The sequence below is a fragment of the Leucopleurus acutus genome, assembly GCF_964270905.1.
Source record: "Leucopleurus acutus genome assembly, chromosome: 10".
NCBI lineage: Eukaryota > Metazoa > Chordata > Mammalia > Artiodactyla > Delphinidae > Leucopleurus > Leucopleurus acutus.
In genome coordinates, this window is record NC_139153.1 from 53,331,185 (window position 1) to 53,351,694 (window position 20,510).

Sequence of the window (20,510 nt, forward strand, 5' to 3'; positions counted from 1 at the left end):
TCATTTTTATTTTAACCTGCCCTGAGTTATTTTATTTTCCCTGCTTCATATCTTCAGGATATGAAAATTTGGTCAAGGGTAGTGAAAAGGAAACAAAGAGATAAAAATTACAAAATGACAACTTTCAAGGTAGCCATCTGTATTAGTTAATTACTGCTGAGTAAAAAATTATCCCAAATTTAGTGGCTTAAAACAGAAACACTTACTGTCTGACAGTTTCTGAAGGTTGGGAATCCGGAAGCAGCTTAGCTGGGTGGTTCTGCCTCAGGGTCTCTCATGAGGTTGCAGCCAAGCTCTCTGTCAGGGCTGCAGTCATCCTGAGGCTTGACTGGGGTGGACGTGCTTCCAAGGTCCCTCATGTGGCGGTCAGCTGGCCTCTGAAAACCTGCCTCCAAGATGACTCACATAGTGGCTGGCATGCTTTAATTCCTCTCTGTAGGCTGCCTGGGTGTCCTTATGACATGGCAGCTGGCTTCCCTAGTGCGAATGATGAGAGGCAGAAACAGAGAGAACATTCACCTAAGACAGAAACCATTGTCTTTTTATAACATAACCTTGGACATGATGTCTCATTACTTCTGCCAATGTTCTCTTCACTAGAAGTGGGTCACCAAGTCTATTCCACACTCAAGGGGAGAGGAATTAAGCTCCACCTCTTGAGAAAGTATCACAGAATTTGTAGACATATCTTTGAAACCACTATAGTCTGGCTACAAATTATTTATATCCCTCCCACATGCAAAACACAGTCATCCACTCAAGGGCCCCTAAGAGTCTCCTCCCATCACTGCACCAGCTTGAAGTCAGAATCACGTCCTCTAAGCTGAGTCCAGGAGAGGAGAGGATGCTCAGGGGTAGCTATTAAGATCAGCTCCTTGAGTTCATTACGGCAACCTGTGAAACTGAAGAAAGGCTGTCTGCCCCCTCCCCCCGTCAACAGACAGTGGTCAACAGACACAGGATAGCCGCTCTGATATTCCTGTTCAAAAAGGGGGAAATGGGAAGCAGGAAGGAATCAGTGGTCCACGGTGATTCTAAAATCCAGTCAACAAGTTGTAATCCTCTTTCGAGTCCCTTGATTGCATCTCAAGACCTGGGAATGATTCTCCCGTGGTCCTTGGCTCCCTCTCCAAACCCTTGGTTTTGCCTCCCAGTCAAACTTCCCTCTTCATAAGAGGCACTCTGTTTTCCTAACCCCAGTTCATAAAGATTTCTCCTATGCTTTCTTTTAAAAGTGATTCCTTTTGAGGTCTTTTTTTTTTTTTTTTTTTTTTTTTTTTGCGGTACGCGGGCCTCTCACTGCTGTGGCCCCTCCCGTCGCGGAGCACAGGCTCCGGACGCGCAGGCTCAGTGGCCATGGCTCACGGGCCCAGCCGCTCTGCGGCATGTGGGATCTTCCCGGACCGGGGCACGAACCCGTGTCCCCTGCATCGGCAGGCGGACTCTCAACCACTGCGCCACCAGGGAAGCCCTTGAGGTCATTTTTGAATAAAGTGTGAAGTATGGATTTTTTACTTTTTTGCATATAAATGTCCAATTGTTCCAGCACTGTTTTTTTCTGGGGTTTTTTTTGTTGTTGTTTTTAAAGAAACTTTATTTTCCAACCACCTTTTTTCCATTTTCTGTCTAAGAGTCTGTGGAAGAACAGCTTCTGTGTGTTCCTGCTGCAAGGAATTTGAAAATGTCTTCCTTGTTCATGTGCAGGACCTCAAGGGCTCTGGATATTGTGGAAGTTTTCCCTTAAGTTACCATGGGAACCCAGAACACTACCGTGTTGACCCCTCCCTGGGTATCTTGGAAAGTCAGCACCTTTGTTGAAATATGGCAGAAGTGACCCTGCGCCAGTCCCTAGACAAGGCTTCAAGAGGCTTTGCATGCTTCCTCTTTCTGGAACCCTCTCAGTGCCCTGAGAACAAGCTGAGGTGAGGCTCCAGGAGGATGAGAGATCCTGGTAAGGACGAAGAGCCCAGCTGTCCCAGCCAAGGCCAACCTAGACCATTCAGCCATCGCTCAAACGCGCGAGGAGACCCAGACAGGATCAGCAGAGTGAAAACTGATTCACACTTTCTGGGAGAATTTTGTAATACATGAGCCATGTTTTTTGTTTTTGCGGTACGCGGGCCTCTCACCGCTGTGGCCTCTCCCGTTGCGGAGCACAGGCTCCGGACGCGCAGGCTCAGCGGCCAGGGCTCACGGGCCCAGCCGCTTCGCGGCACGTGGGATCTTCCCGGACCGGGGCACGAACCCGTGTCCCCTGCATCGGTAGGCAGACCCTCAACCACTGTGCCACCAGGGAAGCCCTGAACCTGTTTTTGAATAAGATAATCTGTAACTATATTTCTGCATAGAAAAATGTCTGGAAGAACATACACATAACTTATTAACAGTGGTTTCCTCTGGGGAGGTGTTACAAATATATTTCACTTTCTATTATACATTGTATCTTTGTGTATATGAATCTTTACAAATGATCATCCATTTAAATAAATTAATCATCAAAACATGACATAATTTCCATTTTGGAAAAATGTCAATATAATGTATATATGGCTGTATTGCGAAGTTGCATATGACCATTGCAGTAATTTGATTTTCCTGGATATAACCCCCAGGGCGGTCCTGATGGAGCTGCTAGTTCACAGGGTGATGGGCTGTCCCTACTCCCACTGTGGTGTTTCCATCTTCCCAGCGGCTGGTAAAGTTGTGAGTACATACTGCTGCTGAAGTCCAGGCAGTGAATTTCTAAGAACATTGGAGTTGGCGTCAGAAGACCTGAGTTCAGGTTTAGTATTGGCTTCTCTTTTCTGAGTTTCTGTTTCTTCCCCAGTAAAACTGCACTTCATTCATCAAACAATAGACATTTATTGAGGATTATGGCGTGCAGGCCCTGTGGCTGGATGCTAGGGGCCCAAGCTCCTGCCCTGCTTCTCTCCCAGTGGTGATGGGAGAATCAATTCCTACATGAACAAAAGTGTAACAAGAAATGGAATTCCAGGCACTGAGCTGTACTTTCAGTGGTTTCATTAAGTAGAAGAAAGAAGACTGAATCCATTATGAAGCAAGTGGAATAGTTTAGTGGTAAAGAACTCAGGCTCACTAGCCAAACTGCCTGAGTTTAAAATCTAGCTCCAGCAGGGTTTGGGGGGGAGGCTGCTTTTTTTTTTTAAGTGGTTTAAGCCAGATATTTTAAATATATTTAATTAAGAAAAAATTTTTTGGCTGCACTGTGTGGCATGTGGGATCTTAGTTCCCTGACCAGGGATCGAACCCATGCCCCTGCATTGAAAGCATAGAGTCTTAACTACTGGACCGCCAGGGAAGCTCCTTAAAATTTTTTTTATTTAAAAAAATTTTTATTGAAATATAGTTGATTTACAATGTTGTGTTAGTTTCAGGTGTACAGCAAAGTGATTCGGTTATACACATATGTGTATGTATATACATATATTTCTTTTTTAGGTCCTTTTCCATTATACAGGGGATGTTGCTTAACTTTTTTTTTTGAAATATAAATTTTTTTTTTTTAGTAAATTTATTTATTTATTTTTGGCTGCATTGGGTCTTCGTTGCTGTGCGGGCTTTCTCTAGTTGCAGCGAGAGGGGGCTCCTCTTCGTTGCGGTGCGCGGGCTTCTCACTGTGGTGGCTTCGCTTCGTTGCAGAGCACAGGCTCTAGGCATACGGGCTTCAGTAGTTGTGGCACGCGGGCTCAGTAGTTGTGGCTCGCGGGCTCTAGAGCGCAGGCTCAGTAGTTGCGGCGCACGGGCTTAGTTGCTCCACGGCATGTGGGATCTTCCCGGACCAGGGCTCGAACCTGTGTCCCCTGCATTGGCAGGAGGATTCTTAACCTCTGCGCCATCAGGGAAGCCCTAAAATAAATTTCTATTTCTCCTTGTAGAACAAGAATAAAATTTTTTACATCTTGCCCTATTTTTGCTGAACATTTCTTTGATTCAGTTTTTCTCCACCTGTAAAATAGGAACAGGAACAGTACACAGCTCATGTGGTTGTTGTAAAGATTAAACGAGTTACTATGTATAAAACACTTGGCATAGTGCTTCGTACATAGTAAGTGCTCAATAAATATTAGCTATGATTGTTATTATTTGGGATGGAGAACACATTAGATCAGTTGTTTCTAACACAAATGTGACCAAGTTGAAACAGAGGGTGATCTGCTTGTGACAAACTTCTCTCCACTTGTGGCTTCATGTATGGCATCTGGCCAACCATGTCAGTGACTAATTACTTTTTCTAAAATTTATTTTGGGACTTCCCTGGTGGCGCAGTGGTTAAGAATCTGCGTGCCAATGCAGGGGACGGGTGTTCGAGCCCTGGTCTGGGAAGATCCCAGATGCCGCAGAGCAATTAAGCCCGTGCACCACAACTACTGAGCCTGTGCTCTAGAGCCCACGAACCACAACTACTGAGCCTGCGTGCCACAACTACTGAAGCCTACGTGCCTAGAGCCTGTGCTCTGCAACAAGGGAAGGCCACTGCAATGAGAAGCCTGCACACCGCAACAGAGTAGCCCCCACTCGCCGCAACTAGAGAAAGCCTGCGCGCAGCAAAGACCCAATGCAGCCAAAAATGTAAATAAATAAATAAAAATAAATAAAATGCTGTGAATTCAGAACACAAAAATAAAAAAATTTATTTTATTGAAGTATAGTTGATTTACAATGTTGTGTTAATTTCTAGTACTATTTACTCTTGCTGGTCCATGAACATCCTCTTAAGACTTTATGTGCCGTTGACAAGAATGACAGTCCCAGCTAGAAGAGGGGGTTCCGGAAACAGTTACTGGAAACTCCAGACCAGCTCTCTGGGTCCATGTGGAGAAACTGTGGTAGTCAGCTCCCTACTCGGGGTGACTGTTTCTGCCCATTATTTGAAGAGGTGTGGTGTGTTTGTCCTTTTGTTCCAATTATGTATGGCTTCCACTCACAAAGTCTTCACATGGTCCAAGATGGCTGTTAGATTTTCAGTCATTCTACTTACACTTGTATTTTTCTTAATGATTTATGCAATCTGGGTGAGTTAAGGAAATAAGTCCTTGTTTTGGGCATGTATGTTTTGCAAATATTTTTGCCAAATTATTATGTCTTTTGTTCTCAAATTGTTTTTCCAACATGAAGAGAATTCTGCAGATATCTTTTCTTCACTTGCTATTCTACAGTGGGTCAAGGAAAGCTTTCTAGAAAAAGTGACTTTAAATTTAAAACTCCAGTGATCCAGCAATCCCACTCCTGGGCATATTTCTGGAGAAAACTCTAATTCGAAAAGATACATGCACCCCAGTGTTCACAGCAGCACTATTTACAATAGCCAAGACATGGAAGCCAAACCTTTAGGACAACCTAAATGTCCATTAACAGATGAATGGATGAAGATGTGGTACAGATATACCAAGGAATATTACTCAGCCATAAAAAGAATAAAATAATGCCATTTGCAGCAACATTGATGGACCTAGAGATTATTATTACTAAGTGAGGTAAGTCAGACAGAGAAAGACAAACATCATATGATATCACTTATATGTGGAATCTAAAATATGATACAAATGAACCTATTTATGAAACAGAAACAGACTCACAGACATAAAAAACTTATGGCTACCAAAGGGGAAAGGGGGTGGGGGGAGGGATAAATTAGGAGTCTGGGATTAGCAGATACAAACTACTATATACAAAATAGATAAACAACAAGGTCTTATTGTATAGCACAGGGAACTATATTCAATATCCTGTAATAAACCATAATGGAAAAGAAAAAGTATATATATATATATATAACTGAATCACTTTGCTGTACACCTGAAACTAACACAACATTGTAAACTGACTATACTTCAATTAAAAAAACAAACAAAAACAACAACAACAAAAAAACCCAATTCCATGGGTGAGAAGCACAAGCCTGGTGAAGAGGCGGGGAAGAGTGGGGACATGTGTGCTCCTCTCTCTGTCATGGTCTTGCCTCTTCTTGCAGCACATCTGCTCCATGCACCTCTTGCTACTGACTTACCTCTTTGGCCATTTCTGATCCCACACAGCTGGCTTGCTCTCGCTCCACCCTGGCTTCTATGGTCTGAATATTTGTCAACCACAGTTTCTGAGAAACTCCCTCAATCATGTTCTACATAAGTGTATTTGACATAAATTACTACCATGACTGGGATGCAGGAAAATTAGAGTTATGATATCTCATTTGTTTTTTTTTTGTGACTTGATCAAATTACTCACTTTCCCTATAAAATTCCTACACTGTCTGCAAGAGTAATTAAAGCATTATATGAAGTAATACAAGGCCACAATGCATTGGAAAAAAATTTTTTTTCCTTCTTTTTGGCAGAGGGTTTTGAATCCTTTATCAATATCCACCCAATTCCTATGTTGAAATCCTATTGCCCAATGTGATGGTATTAGGAGGTGGGGCCTTTGAGAGGTGCTTAGTTCATGAGGGTGGGGTTAGTGCTCTTATAAAAGAGACCCCACAGAGCTCCCAAGACCCTTCTGCCACATGAGGACACAGTGAGAAGTCTGAGGCTCGGAAGAGGGTTCTCACCAGAACCTGAACATGCCGGCACCATGATCTTGGACTTCCAGCCTCCAGATCTGTGAGAGAGAAATTTTTGTTGCTTACAGGCTCCCAGTCTGTGGTATTCTGTTACAGCAGGCTGAACAGACTAGCACTCTGACCTTGACTAGTCCTTTCAGTGTAGCCCCTCCCCCCTTCAGCTAGACTATCTCAAGGGTCTCAGTTTTTTAGTCCAAGGTGAGAAGTCACAGGTGGGCTGGGTAGGTGGTAGAGGTTCGATAATATGAAATAAGATGATGGCACCTCCCACTTTTAGCCGGACCCGCAGGTGGCAGGCCCCCACGAGGGGTGCTGTGTGGGCATATAACGACTGACGGTTATTGTTTCAGTATGTGCCCACCTCCCAGTCCTCATGCCAATGAAGGGCTTCAAGATCGCTCACACACTGACCAGCTGGCTCAAGGAAAGTTACGCTGTGGGACAAAATGGTTCCTAAAATCTCAGCGGCAAAGATTTTGTGCATGTGGCATGGCCAAGGCTAACTGGCTTCAGCTCTGTCACACGTCTTCTCACTCCAGGACCCAAGCTGAAGGACAGCCCTGATCTGAGACATGCTGCTCACCTGGCAGAAGGAAGAGAAAGATGGTGGAACCGTGTGATGAATCTTAGACTTACGTTTGGACATAGCATCTATTATATCTGTTCACAGTCCACTGGCCAAAAGAAATCCATGGCCGAGCCTGAGGGTCATGTGGAGGGAGAACAGTCCTCCCAGGGGAAGAGGCGGTAAGTATTTTGAACAGATAAACATTCTCACATAGTTCATCCCAGCCAGTAGTATCATCAGTCCCATTTTGCAGGTGAGAAAACTAAGGCTAAAAGAGGTAACGTGATCAAGGTCATAGATTAGAACTCAGCTCCGTCTGGCTTCGAAGTTGCTCTTTTCTACCATGCAGTCTCTTGAGAATTTTTGTCTTTTTACACTGTGTGGGTACTTGGGATTGTAATTTATTCAGGGCACAACCAACTCTCATCAGCTCCAGAAGCTTCTCCATGAAAATTTCTAGAGCTAACCCACCTTTGAAAGCTTCCTGGAAGGATATGGAGCTAGAAAGGAGTCGGGCTGGGGGAACTGTCCCCATGAAAGCCGACTCTATTTCATTTAGTAATTTTTTAACTGTTGAATTATTTATCTGCTTTATGGGTTTGTAGATGGGGATCATCTATCAATATTTGTTTTTGTTTTCTTGTGTGTGTGTGTTGGGGAGAGTGTGAGATCCTCAAAGCTATTTTCCAGGTAATTTTGGAAACTTCCAGATTGCATTGGATATTTATATGCACAAAAATGATGAGTGCAGTGGAGAAAGTGTAACCCATCTACTTCTGCGGAAGAGCAAAAACAACTTTAGATTTAGAAACCCAGCTGCAGCTCCGTGTACCTTGGGGCGGGGGTGGTGGTGGTGGTGGAGGTGGGGGGGGGGAGCAGAAGTTACAGCCAATAGAATACTTCGCTCTGCTTGTAAGTATCTGTGATTTCTCCTGCCTTAAGTGCAGTCTTACCCATTTCGGAGCCTCTGGTTCCCAGGTGCTTCGTGCTGTCTGATAACACCAGGTAGGGTTGGATTTGACAGGTTTACGTGTGTCCATCAGGGTGGGGATTAGGGTGAAGGCAGTGCGGCGCCTAGGACGCTCAATTTAAGGAGGCACTCGCAGGAACCCGAGTTCTCTTGCCTCTGGTCCCGGCCCTGGTGTCCACTGTGCCATAACTCCGCTGGCTGAAAATGCCCCGGGAGCGCTCTCTGCCCTCCCCTCCCAGACGCACAGGAGAGCCCGGAGAACCTCCCTGCCCTGTTTCTTGGCTCGGCCAGTGAGGTCGATGTCCAGGTGACCGTGTACGTGTGTCCGGGCCAGGCTCAGTGCGGAAGACGGAGAAGACTGTGCGCGTGAGCCGGCGTTAGGCCGGGCGGGTCCATATCCGGGTGGACCCGGTGGGTGGGACCGCCCCTCCCTCCAGGTCCCGAGGTGGGTGGGGGTTGGGGAGTGACGCGCGGAGATTCCCTTTCGCACCTTCCCATCCGAGAGGGGGCGGCAGGGTGTGGATTCCGGGCGTGCCCACCCTGCGCATTGGCGCTGGGAGCGCCCCGAGCCCTGGGCCTGAGCGGCCGCAGGGACTGGAAAGCAAAGGAGGAGGAACCGGAGGAGGGCTTGCCGAACCGGCCACCCGCTCCGAACTTGCCGGGGAAACTAGTGCGGAGGGAGGGGCCGGGGCCCGGGCCGCGGCCGGAGGAGGGGCGGCCGCAGCTGCATCCAGCCCCGTTGGCTTCCTTCCCAGCTCTTCTTTGCCTCCTCCTCCTCCTCTTCCTCCTGTATGAGTCAGGCGTTTCCCGGGGATTTGGAGCAGCCACGCGCGGCCCGGGTGCCCGGAGCTGTAGCCGCCGCCGCGCCAGGAGCTCCAGCGCCGGGGTCGCCACCGCTGCGGGCACCCGCGTCCCAGGCGCGCGCGAACCATGGAGAGGGCGGCCCAGGGCGCAGACGGCGGCGGGGGCAGCAACAGCAGCAGCCGCAGCAGCAGCCGCACCACCTCGGCGGGCTCCTCGCCCTCCTGCTCCCTAGCGGGCCGGGGGGTCTCCGGTCGGTCGGCGGCCGCCGGGCTCGGCGGCGGGGGCAGCCGCAGTAGCCCGGGCTCGGTGGCCGCTAGCCCGTGCGGGGGAAGCGGCCGGCGGAGGGAGCCGGCGCTCGAGGGCGTGCTCAGCAAATACACCAACCTCCTCCAGGGCTGGCAGAACAGGTAACGCGCCGGCCGCCCGCCCCTCCCTGCGCGCCGCTTGTTGTGAGTGTGAGTGTGTGCGCGCGCGATCGGGCCGCCGGCGAGCCGGCGCCGCCTCGGCACCCGGGCCCTTCCCAGGTCCCCGCTCCCCTCAGCGCGCCGCCACCCCACCCTGGGACCGCATCGCAGTGGCGGGGAGGGAGGGAGAGCCCTGGCTCCTGCTGGGACTGGAGCGGCGGGCGGGCGAGCGCGCTGGTCCCCGGGCCCTGACTGCTAGCGGTTTCCCGTACTCCTGGAGAATGGCTGAGGACGGGAGGCAGAGGGGGCGTGCTTGACGCCTGGCTGAAAGAGCTAGTACATCTGGTCCCATCACAGCAATTCTCCCCATATCATAGTTCATTTAAAACTTTGTCGTTTAAAGACACCACCACCACCAGAAACCAGCCACTTATCCTCGGCGGCTTCCGGCGCGCATGCTAGCCCCCTGCCCAGTTGGTGGCCGGGAACCTCCAATCTCTGCGACGGAAGTTTAGGGGTTTTTTTTGTTTTTTGTTTTCCTTTGACACTCTCTCCCCTTTCGAAATGGCAGGTCGCTATTTAAATTATTATTATTATTTTCCCCCTTTAGGTGTTTTTTGAAGTTCCCTGCTCACTCTACCCTCACAGTTGGGAAGCCTAGTTATGGACACGTGGAAGGATGGGTGTCAAGGGAAGGGGTCGCGGTGCTGTGTGGACTGAGTAGTGAGAATAGTGAGGAACACTTGAAAGGAGCAGATGGGGTACTGCAGCTGACATTTTTAAACTTTGTTTTTCAAAAGCAAGTCAAAGGAAAATACAAATAACCATGCAAGGAGAATGGGGCTTTTTGGAGACGTTGTTGATGAGATCTTGTGTCTGGTCCTTAATAGCCCTTGGATATTAGGACTTGGGGTTCTTAAGGATGCTTGTGAGATTTGAATCACACCCTGGGAACTCTTGCTTCTCTCCGCCGGTTAGTAGAGTACTTGGTCCTCTCTCCCTTTGTAAGTTTCAGATTGTTTACGGATGAAACAGCAGGCAGTTATTTACATGAAACTCAACTAAGAGGAAGATGGAGGGTTCCATCCTACTATGGAACCTGAGTTGATATTATAGACAGAGAACTTTCACGGGGGTTTCCTTGGAGATCTGCTACTGTGTTAGTGGAAGTTGCACCTTAACTTTTGAATCCTTTTATTTCTTAAAATAGTCCCAGTGTCTGCTCTTGGCTCTCCCTTTTCCCCTTCAGTTCTTGGAGAGCTGAAAGGATGGGTCGAGTGCCGAGAGGAGACAGATGAGAGGGCTGAATCTGATTTCAGCTCCTGGTAATTGAGTTGTTATTGGCACCTCGCCATGCCTTGCTGGTGATAGCATTTGGTTTGTGTGTTGGACAGTCACCTTTAATGCTTTTTTTCCCAAGTAGCTTATGAGGCCAACAGAGCTTTTACCCTGGATTACTGTTATTTCACTTGGGGATGGCATTTTACCTGCCATGTATATTAAAGGATTTGTTCTTTGGAGTGGATTTAGGGGGAATTGGAGTAACTCATGCTTTTGTGTATCTAAATCTACTGGAGTATTTAGGTTGAAGGCCAGATTGAGAAGAGGCAAAATTTATAATAATGATAATAATAACAACAACAACAACACGTACTTGATTGCAGGCTACACAGGTGAAATGTATTGTGTGTGCTGCTGAGGTCTCATCTTTATTGAGTTTGTTTACTGTGGTTTGTAGCTGCCTGCCACTGTTTGTTCTCATCATAGTAGATGCATCGGTTTTGAAGTCTACCACTGACTCCAAAAGCATTGTCTCTTTCTAATGGTTAAGGTCTCAGTGTCAGGTTTTGGTTCCCACATCTGTGGCCAAGGGTCCATTTAGTGATCCGGAGAAAATCTGTGATGGCTGTGACTGCATACTTTCTTCTCAAGGGGTCTTATAAAGGAAGATCTGGATCAGTGAAAAGGAAGAGGGAGGAGGACAAAGACAGAAACTTTGAGAATATATTCATTTGTCCATTTAATTATCCAGAGGCACCATTCCAGCTACTCTGGAGCTACTCCAGTGTTTAAAACACATGGGCATCTTCTCATCAAGTAGTGGAGGGGTCGCAGGATTCATAAGTGGAAGGAGCCCACCCTTCCCCAGTCCAGGCAATTGCCTTGGTGCAAGTAGGTGGGCTGGGTCAAGCTCCCTGCATTTGGGGGCCTCATGGTGTGTTCCTTTGCAGTTCTTTTCAAATTGCCTGCAGTTGATGAGAAATCTCCAGCCTCGAAGTCCTTGGTGAGTGTTCCTAGGCTGCCTCGCTGTTGATAACATCCTCCACCGGCTCCTAGGGCTTCACACTAGTCACCCCCTAGTCACCACTTTACTCTGGTGTCTGCTTGCACGTCCTCAAGTTGCTGTAAAGCTTATATTTTACCATTCAGTGTCATATTCTGCCTTATTTGTAGCACTCTCATTCTCATCCCCATGCCCTGAGGAAGGTGGTGTGGCCAGAACACAAAATAAATGACATAAACAGAGGTGACAGGAGGGAAAACTACACAGGTGGGACACGCCCAGGAGAGCATGTCCAGGACACTTGGCTCTCTCATTGGCTGAGAAAGTGTGAGGTAATCAGAGCTGAGGCAAGTGGGGAGGGGAGGGGAGGGAATACCCATTAAGGAGTTTCTATAATCCATTATTATAGTTCTTTAAAGAAAATATTTCAGACATCACAGCATGGTAGAGATTTGTAAGATGGCATTAAAGGGTAAATGCCTCTAAACAAATGAATACAATTTCAGAAAGAGGTAGGTGTGGTCCAGTGGTTAGGACTCTGTGATTCCACCGTGGGGGGCCTGAGTTCAATCCCAGTTTGGGGAACTAGGATCCCACAAGCTGCACGGCCAAAAAAAAAAAAAAAAAAATGGAACCAGCTTCTGATTCTTTTTCAGGTGATTGGTGGGGTTGTGAGAACTCAGTAAAACACTGAAAAGCAAATCTTGAATAGGATAAGGAAGATGAGTGTTGGCAAAAGAAAACCTCAGGCCACCAATGGACATTTATTTGGAAAGTTAGAGCAGTGTCCTGACGTCAGCATTTAGCACACCGGTTACCTTGGGCCAGTTCCCTAATTGCACTGGGCTTTCATTTTCCCATCTGTTAAATGTCGAAGATGGTGTTACCCCTATGCTTCTCATTAGTTCAGTGTGGGGATTAAATGAAGACACCGGTGTATAAGGGGCTGAGAATAGTTCAGGATCCTGAGAAGTGGGAGCTATTATTAGATCTTCAATTTGCCCCATGGTAAATGGACCCTTTCTGGTCCATAAAATTCTTGGTCTGTTTTTTGAATGCTGGGATGACTCTGGGACTCCATTAACGTAATTATCCTAGAGTTCTTTGTGAGGGGAGAGATCTTTTAAAACTTGGAACTAGACATTTACATCTCTGTGGGAAGTGACTTACTCCCTCTTCCAGCCTCTAATCCCCATCTCCCTTCCTTGCTTTTCCTCCTAAACACTTAACCGCCAGCTGACATGCTCCGTATTTTACTCTTTTGTCTTTCTGCACTAGGTGTTAGCTCCCTGAGGACAGAGAATAATTTCGCCTGTCTTGTTCACTGCTATATCGCCAGTGCCTAGAACAGCGTGTGGCATATAATAAAGGTTCAGCAAGTATTATTGAATGAGTAAGCAAAGGAATGCATGACAGAGAAGAAATCAAACCAGGACTTAGTTCTGTTTTGGCCAGTGTTTGCTACTGTTATAATTCTTAGTTCTCTACCTGCTCATAGCCTTGTCCTTGAGTTAGTATGTTTATTATTTGCCCTGCTGTCTGCAACCATCAGTTTTTGTCTTCTGGGTCAGCAGACATGCCCACCCTGACTTCAGACCCACCACAACCCACCCAGGGTAGACCTTTAGGGACTAGATTTCCAGGGCTTGCTTTTGTCTTGATCTGCGTTAACATACTTTGAGAAGGTAGTGTTTAGCCTCCAGCCGTGATTTCCCAGGATTTTGGGGCCACCTGGCCCATTTAGCAAAGCCAGTAGGGGCATATATTAACTTTAAAAATCATACTGCATTAAAATGAATGGTTTTTGAGTATTCCAGTAGTTTTAGAGGTAATTGGTGGTGATACTAGGGATGAAAATCACTGCTCTGGTTTAACGCTCTTGCCTCTGTGTACTTTGGAAGGTTTTGCACATCTTGCTGTCCGGGTTGTCAGATTGTTCTGAGGCTGCACTCAAATAGTTTAGGGACACTAGATCATTTCGTTGACAATAATAATAAAGGGGCGGTTGCTTAGGTTACAAAACTGCGTATTACATGTAATATATGTAATATGCACAATATATGTAATACATTATATATGTTATAACCTGCTGCACTCCCTGCAGGATCCTCTCTTCCCCACCTTTTAATTATTTTATTATTATTATTTTTAAATTTATTTATCTATTTGGTTGCACCAGGCCTTAGTTGTGGCAGGTGGGCTCCTTAGTTGTGGCAGGCAGGCTCCTTAGTTGTGGCAGGCGGGCTCCTTAGTTGTGGCAGGCAGGCTCCTTAGTTGCAGCACATGGGCTCCTTGGTTGTGGCATGAAACTCTTAGTTGCGGCATGCATTTGGGATCTAGTTCCCTGACCAGGGATCGAACCTGGGCCCCCTGCATTGGGAGCACGGAGTCTTAACCACAGCACCACCAGGGAAGTCCCCTCCCCCACCTTTTATTTCTTTTTTAAAAAAATTATTTATTTATTTTTTTAAAATTTCTGGTTGTGTTGGGTCTTCCTTGCTGCGTGCAGGCTTTCTCTAGTTGTGGTGAGTGGGGGCTACTCTTTGTTTCAGTGCTCAGGCTTCTCATTGTCATGGCTTCTCTTGCTGCAGAGCACGGGCTCTAGGCATGCCGGCTTCAGTAGTTGTGGCACATGGGCTCAGCAGTTGTGCGGTCTCTAGAGCGCAGGCTCAGTAGTTGTGGCGCATGGGCTTAGTTGCCCCGCGGCATGTGGGATCTTCCCGGGCCAGGGCTCAAACCCGTGTCCCCTTTCATTGGCAGGCGGATTCTTAACCACTGCGCCACCAGGGGAGCTCTCCCCTGCTTTTAAAACGTACATGTATTTGAGGAGATTTACACCAAATGGTTACCACAGTTTTCCTTGGTTGGTGGGATTGTGGGTGATTTTTATTTTCTTCTCTTCTCTTTTTTCCATTACTTTTCCCCCCTAAGGTGAACTTGCATCCATTTTGAGGTTCGAAAACGTTATTGAGAAAAAGGAAAGCTGCCCACACCTTTTCACATAATCTCTGAATAACTGAGTTTTTGAGGGTAAATTTGGAGTCTAACATACATTCAGAAAAGTACACAACTCATAAGCGTACATAATTCAATGACTTTTTGTACACAGAGCACACCCAGATCAAGAAAGAGCAGCCCCCAACCCCATCCCTTGCAGTAATCCCCTCAGCCCCCCCGGAGGGCTCCACTATTCTGTTTTCTAGTACCGTAGATTAGTTAGGCCTTTTTTTGAATTTCATATCATACAGGATGTGATCTTCTGTATCTGGCTTCTTTCTCTTAACATTATGTTTGAGAGCCCCATCCATGTTGTGGTCTGTTTATTTCCACTACTGTTTGGTGTTCCATTGTGTGAATATACTAAATATGTTTATATCTATTGCAGATGCAGATAGACATTTGAGTTCTTCCCAGTTTTCGGCCCATACGAATAGTTTTGGGAAATAATATGTATGCCTTTCTGTGGGTGGATACCTAGGAGTGGAGATACTGCAAATGTCCCCCTTATGAGATATTGCCAGAGAGTTTTGCAGAGTGGTTGTGTCTGTTAATACTCCACCAGAAATGTGTGAGTTCCAGCTGTTCCACAGACTCTTGCACACTTGACATCGTCTGTTGTTTTCATCGTAGCCAGTCTGGTGGGTGTGTGGTGGTATTTCATTGTGTGGTTTTGATTTGCCTTCCCTGAAGACTAATGAAGTTTAGCGTCTTTTCATGTATCTATTGGCCATTTGGATGTCATGTTTTGTAAGGTGCTGTTTAAGTCCTTTGTCTATTTATATATTGGGGTATCTGCCTTTTTCGTATTGACTTGTAAAAGTTCTTTTCTGCATACAAGTTCACTGATGGGTCTGTGTACACATGCACACAGGCAGTGCATATTAGAGAAGGCAGCTATCTTCTTTCACTCTATGCTTTGCGAGTTCATCACTTACTAGTGTCTTGGTAAACATAAAATCTTAATTTTAATGTCACATTTTCAATGTTTTCCCTTTATGTTTGGTTCTTTTTGAGTCCTGTTTAGGAAATCTTTGCCTAACCCATGGTAATGAGATGTTCTCTGATGTTTTCTTTCAAGAGAAAAAAAGCCTTTTATTAATTTGAAATTAATAAATTAATTTCTTAGGAGTTTGAGTTGATACTGCGGGAATGTAGACTGCTGGCAGAAGCAATACAGCTTTTTTTTTTTTTTTTTTTTTTTCGGTATGCGGGCCTCTCACTGCTGTGGCCTCTCCCGTTGCGGAGCACAGGCTCCGGACGCTCAGGCTCAGTGGCCATGGCTCACGGGCCCAGCCGCTCCGCGGTATGTGGGATCTTCCCGGACCGGGGCACGAACCCGTGTCCCCTGCATCGGCAGGCGGACTCTCAACCACTGCGCCACCAGGGAAGCCCAGCAATACAGCTTTAAGGCTTCCAGTCTGTATTAGTTTTCTTATGGCTGTTAAGAAAAATGACCACAAACTTGGTAGCTTTAAACAACAGGAAGTTATTTTCTCATAGTTCTGGAGGGCAGAAATCCGAAATCAGGTTCACTGGGTCGAAATCAAGGTGTTGGCAGGACCGTGCTCCCACCGGATACTCTAAGAGAAGATTGCTTCTTGCTTCTTCCAGCTTCTGGTGGCTGCCAGCGTTCCTTGGCTCGTAACCGCATTACTCCAGTTTCTGCCTGTCTTCATGTTGCCTTCTCTTCTGTGTGTGTCAAATCTCCCTCTTCTTCCCTGTTAGAAGGACTCCTATGAATGCATTTAGGGCCCACCTAGATAATCCCTCCATTTCAAAATCCTGAATTTTATCAATCTTCCATATGCCAAAAACTTTGCTGTGTAAGGTAACAGTCACAGGTTCCCGGGATTAGGATGTGGACATCTTGGTGGTGGGGGGTATTGCATCCCAACAGTCATAATTCTAAGGTGGTTCTTTAGCTCACCAGCTCCCTTCCCCATCCACCTTTCCTGCCTTCCACCAGTTGCCATGGTGACAGCCATCTCTCCCATGGAAGGGCGCAGGTTGCTGTCATGACTATAATGGGCTTGTTAGGAAGCATCGGTGGTCTCATTCATCTTTGTTTGCTAGACAGACCCCTTGGGCAAATATTAGGTAGGTAATATTGTGAGGGAAATTGTTTTCCATTTTATCATCAGAATGACTCATTAGTCCAAGGACTTCTTTTTAAAGTTATAATTAACATGCAATACACAGGTCTTAGGTGTTCTGTTTGAATTTTGATACTTGTTTATACCATGTAACCACTGCTCCGAAAGGTACAGAACGTTTCCACCCCCCAGGAAGTTTCCTTGTGCTTCTTTCCAGTCCATTCCCCTTTCCCCGCAATCTGTTTCTGATTTTTATCACCATGAATTTGTTTTGTCTCTTTGGGTTTCACGTAGATAGAACCATACAGTATATCCTTTTCGGAGTCTGGTTTGTTTAGTTCAGGAAGATGTTCTGAGATGCGTCCACATTGCCGCCCCTGTCAGTAGTTTATACTGGGTTTCTTTCTGTTGTTGAGTCATAGTGCATTTGTGGTTATACCACAGTTTGTTTATTGATATACCTGTAGGTGGACGTTTGGGTGGTTTCTAGTTTTTGGCTATGACAAATAAAGCTGCTGTTTGTGTACAAGTCTGTGTATGGACATAAGCTTTGTTTCTCTTGGGTCAGCACTGGGCTTGGAATTGTAGGGTCCTAAGAGAGGTGCATGTAGAAACTGTTAGAGTGGCTGGACCGTTTCTCACTGCTCACCATCAGTGTGTAAATGAGTGCGTTGCTCTCCATCCCGGCCACCGTCTGTGTTGCCACCTGGGGAGCTTTTGGAAGCTGGGACTGCCTCCTTCTCCTGGAATTGCCTTGCTTCTGAGGGGACAGCCTGCAGGAGCACAGGCTGGTGACGTGCTTAGACCCCCTTGCTGGTCCAGCTTTGCCTTGTTTTTGCTGCATGACCTTTACAAGTCACTTACTTCTTTGGACCCTGGTTTCCTCATCTGTGCATGAGGCCAGCCTCGTAGCGTGGCTGTGAGCTCCTGCATGCATCGCGCCTGGCACAGTGCCTAGCACGCAGTAGTTTGTTTGCTGGGAGTCTGGTATTTTAAACAGACCAGTGGGTGACTTCGTGGAACCTGGGGGTGAGTTGGTGGTCATTGTTGACCCAGCCGTAGCCAGTATGCAGGTATTTCTCAGCCCTTCCTCCCCCACTCAGGGCCCCAGGTGACAAATGGTTTGATTTGTGTAGCGGATGCTGGTCTCCATTGGCTGCCCAGCCTCTGGCCCGGCAGGGTGTGCTCCAGTGGACAGCTGTTTGAGAACCCTGGGAGGAAAGGAGAGATGAGGGCCTTTGTGTCCTAAAAGCAGGATTGAGATGATTGTGCCAGAAATATGGGAGGTGTTTTGCACATTTCCTCTGGGCGACTCCTGATGGGATTTCGGGCCTGGCCAAGACAGAATTAGAAAGAAAAGCATCCAGAATTTGGTTTTGATAACCCAGACTCCATTGGATATGGTCACAGCCCAGAAAGAAAGTGCTTTATTTGTGCCTTGTGTAATGTTATCAAGAATAATGATACAGGGCTTCCCTGGTGGCACAGTGGTTAAGAATCCACCTGCCAGTGCAGGAGACATGGGTTCGAGCCCTGCTCTGGGAAGATCCCACATGCCTCGGAGCAACTAAGCCTGTGCGCCACAACCACTGAGCCTGTGCTCTAGAACCTGCAAGCCACAACTACTGAGCCCACGTGCCACAACTACTGAAGCCCGCGCACGCCTAGAGCCCATGCTCCGAGACAAGAGAAGCCACCGCAGTGAGAAGCCTGTGCACTGTAATGAAGAGTAGCCCCCGCTCGCCAACTAGAGAAAGCCCTTGCGTGGCAACGAAGACCCAATGCATCCATAAAAAAAAAAAAATAATAATAATAATGATACAATCAGGAAATGTGGTACACAAGCCTGTTCTCTGAAGGTCGGAGAAGGCATTTGAGCTGTGAATAACTTTTTCACGTTGTGCAGTAGTTTTTAAGGGACTATTTCTGTTTCTGTGTGGTTTGGTCCCTTTCTAGAAATATTTTGATGAAAATATAACAAGTTGAAAGACGACCGACCTCAGTGTTTAGTAACTCTTTTCCAGGATGTGTTGTGTTTATCTGCAGTGCCGGTCATGTGGCTGGTGAGCCACGAGCAGATATTGGGAACCACCGAGGAAGCCATGGGGTTCAGGTTCTCCTGAGTGTGCGAGGGTCTGGGGCTCTCTGTCAGCCCCTTGTTCGGGGGGAGTTAAGTGGATCAGGCAACAGGTACGTCGCTGCAGTGGTCACTCCGTCAGAACTGTGATGAGCTGTGAACAGTGCCGGGAATGCCACCACGGTGGTTTTTCTGGGCCCTTTGGTTGTTCAACTGGGAGACTTTCCAATCCCTGCATGAGTTGGCAGCATCAGCCCCCAAACACACTGCTCTCTACGTGTAATTAGGCCTGATGGATGTTCACACCCCGTGTACTTGTTGAGCACCTTTTATGTGTATACCAAACGCCGTGCAGTATTTCTGGAGAAAACTCTAGTTCAAAAAGATACATGCACCCCAGTGTTCATTACAGCACTAGACATGGAAGCAACCTAAGTGTTCATTGGCAGATAAATGGATAAAAAAGATGTGGTACATACACACACACACACACACACACACACACACACACACACACACACACACACACACACACACACAATGGAATATTACTCAGCCCTGAGAAAGAACGACATAATGCCATTTGCAGCAACATGGATCGACATAGAGATGATCCTACTAAGTGAAGCAAGTCAGACAGAGAAAGACAAATCTATGGTATCACATGTGGAGTCTAAAAATTGATACAAATGGGCTTATTTACAAAACTGAATATACTCACAGGCATAGAAAACAAACTTACAGTTACCAAAGAGAAAAGGGGATGGGGAGGGATAAATTAGGAGTTTGAGATAAACAGATACAGACTATTGAATATTATATATAAAATAGATAAACAATGAGGTCCTGCTGTATAACACAGGGAACTATATTCAATATTCTGTAATAAACCATAATAAAAAAGGATATGAAAATGAAATGTACATGTATAACTGAATCACTTTGCTGTACACCAGAAACTAATACAACATTGTAAATCAACTATACTTCAATTAAAAACAAATAAACAAATGCACTGAGAGATGTGGGGGTCAGAAGAGCACAGTGCAGACCCTGCCTTATGGAGCTGACAGCCTGAAACAGGGGTGGCCGACTTTTCCTATAAAGGGTCAGACAGTTAATATCTGGCTCTGTGGGCTCTGCGGTCTCCATGGCAACTCCTCAACTCTCCCATTGTAAACAACTGGGTGTGTCTGTGTTCCAGTAAAACTTTGTCTACAGAAACAGGTGATGGGCTGGATTTAGCCTGTGGGCTGTGGTTTGACCATCCCTGGTCTGAAATGACATGCAGACCCCTCAGTCAGGGAGTCAAGGCAGCCTCATGTGGTGGCAGAGGGTATGGATTCTGCAGTCCAACAGCCTGTGCTTGCATCCTGGCTCTGCTGTTTACAACCTGTGTGGCCGTGGACCATCTAGTTTACCTCTCTGTGCGCCGGTTTCTTCATCTGTAAAATGGGGGTGTTATAGTGTCTGTGTCATAGGGTTGTTGGGATCAGCTTCAAAGCTGTGTGTAAAGGGCTTAGAACAGGGCGTGGCCCATAGAAAGCACTTACGATACGGGGTGGGGTGGGGTGTGGGGGGGTGATGCTACCCGAGAGGAAACACCTGGGGAGAGCCCTACCTGGTGGGGATAGAGGGGAAGTGGCAGGTGAGGGGAGACCTAGGATGTCTAGGGGGTTCATCGTGCAGCCCAGGGCTTGGGGAGAGCTTCCCTGGTAGAAGCTCTGTGA

At 46.7% G+C, this 20,510-nt stretch overlaps 1 protein-coding gene across 1 annotated transcript in view; it reads left to right on the top strand.

Annotated features, from left to right (window-relative positions):
• Positions 1-9,033: 9,033 nt before the first annotated feature.
• The window catches only part of OSBPL10 (oxysterol binding protein like 10), a 284,771-nt gene continuing 273,294 nt past the window's right edge, over positions 9,034-20,510 (top strand). The window contains exon 1 of the mRNA XM_082847276.1: positions 9,034-9,329. Within this exon, the coding sequence (XP_082703402.1) occupies positions 9,049-9,329 (281 nt within the window). The 5' untranslated portion in view covers positions 9,034-9,048. The remainder of the gene's footprint in view (positions 9,330-20,510) is intronic.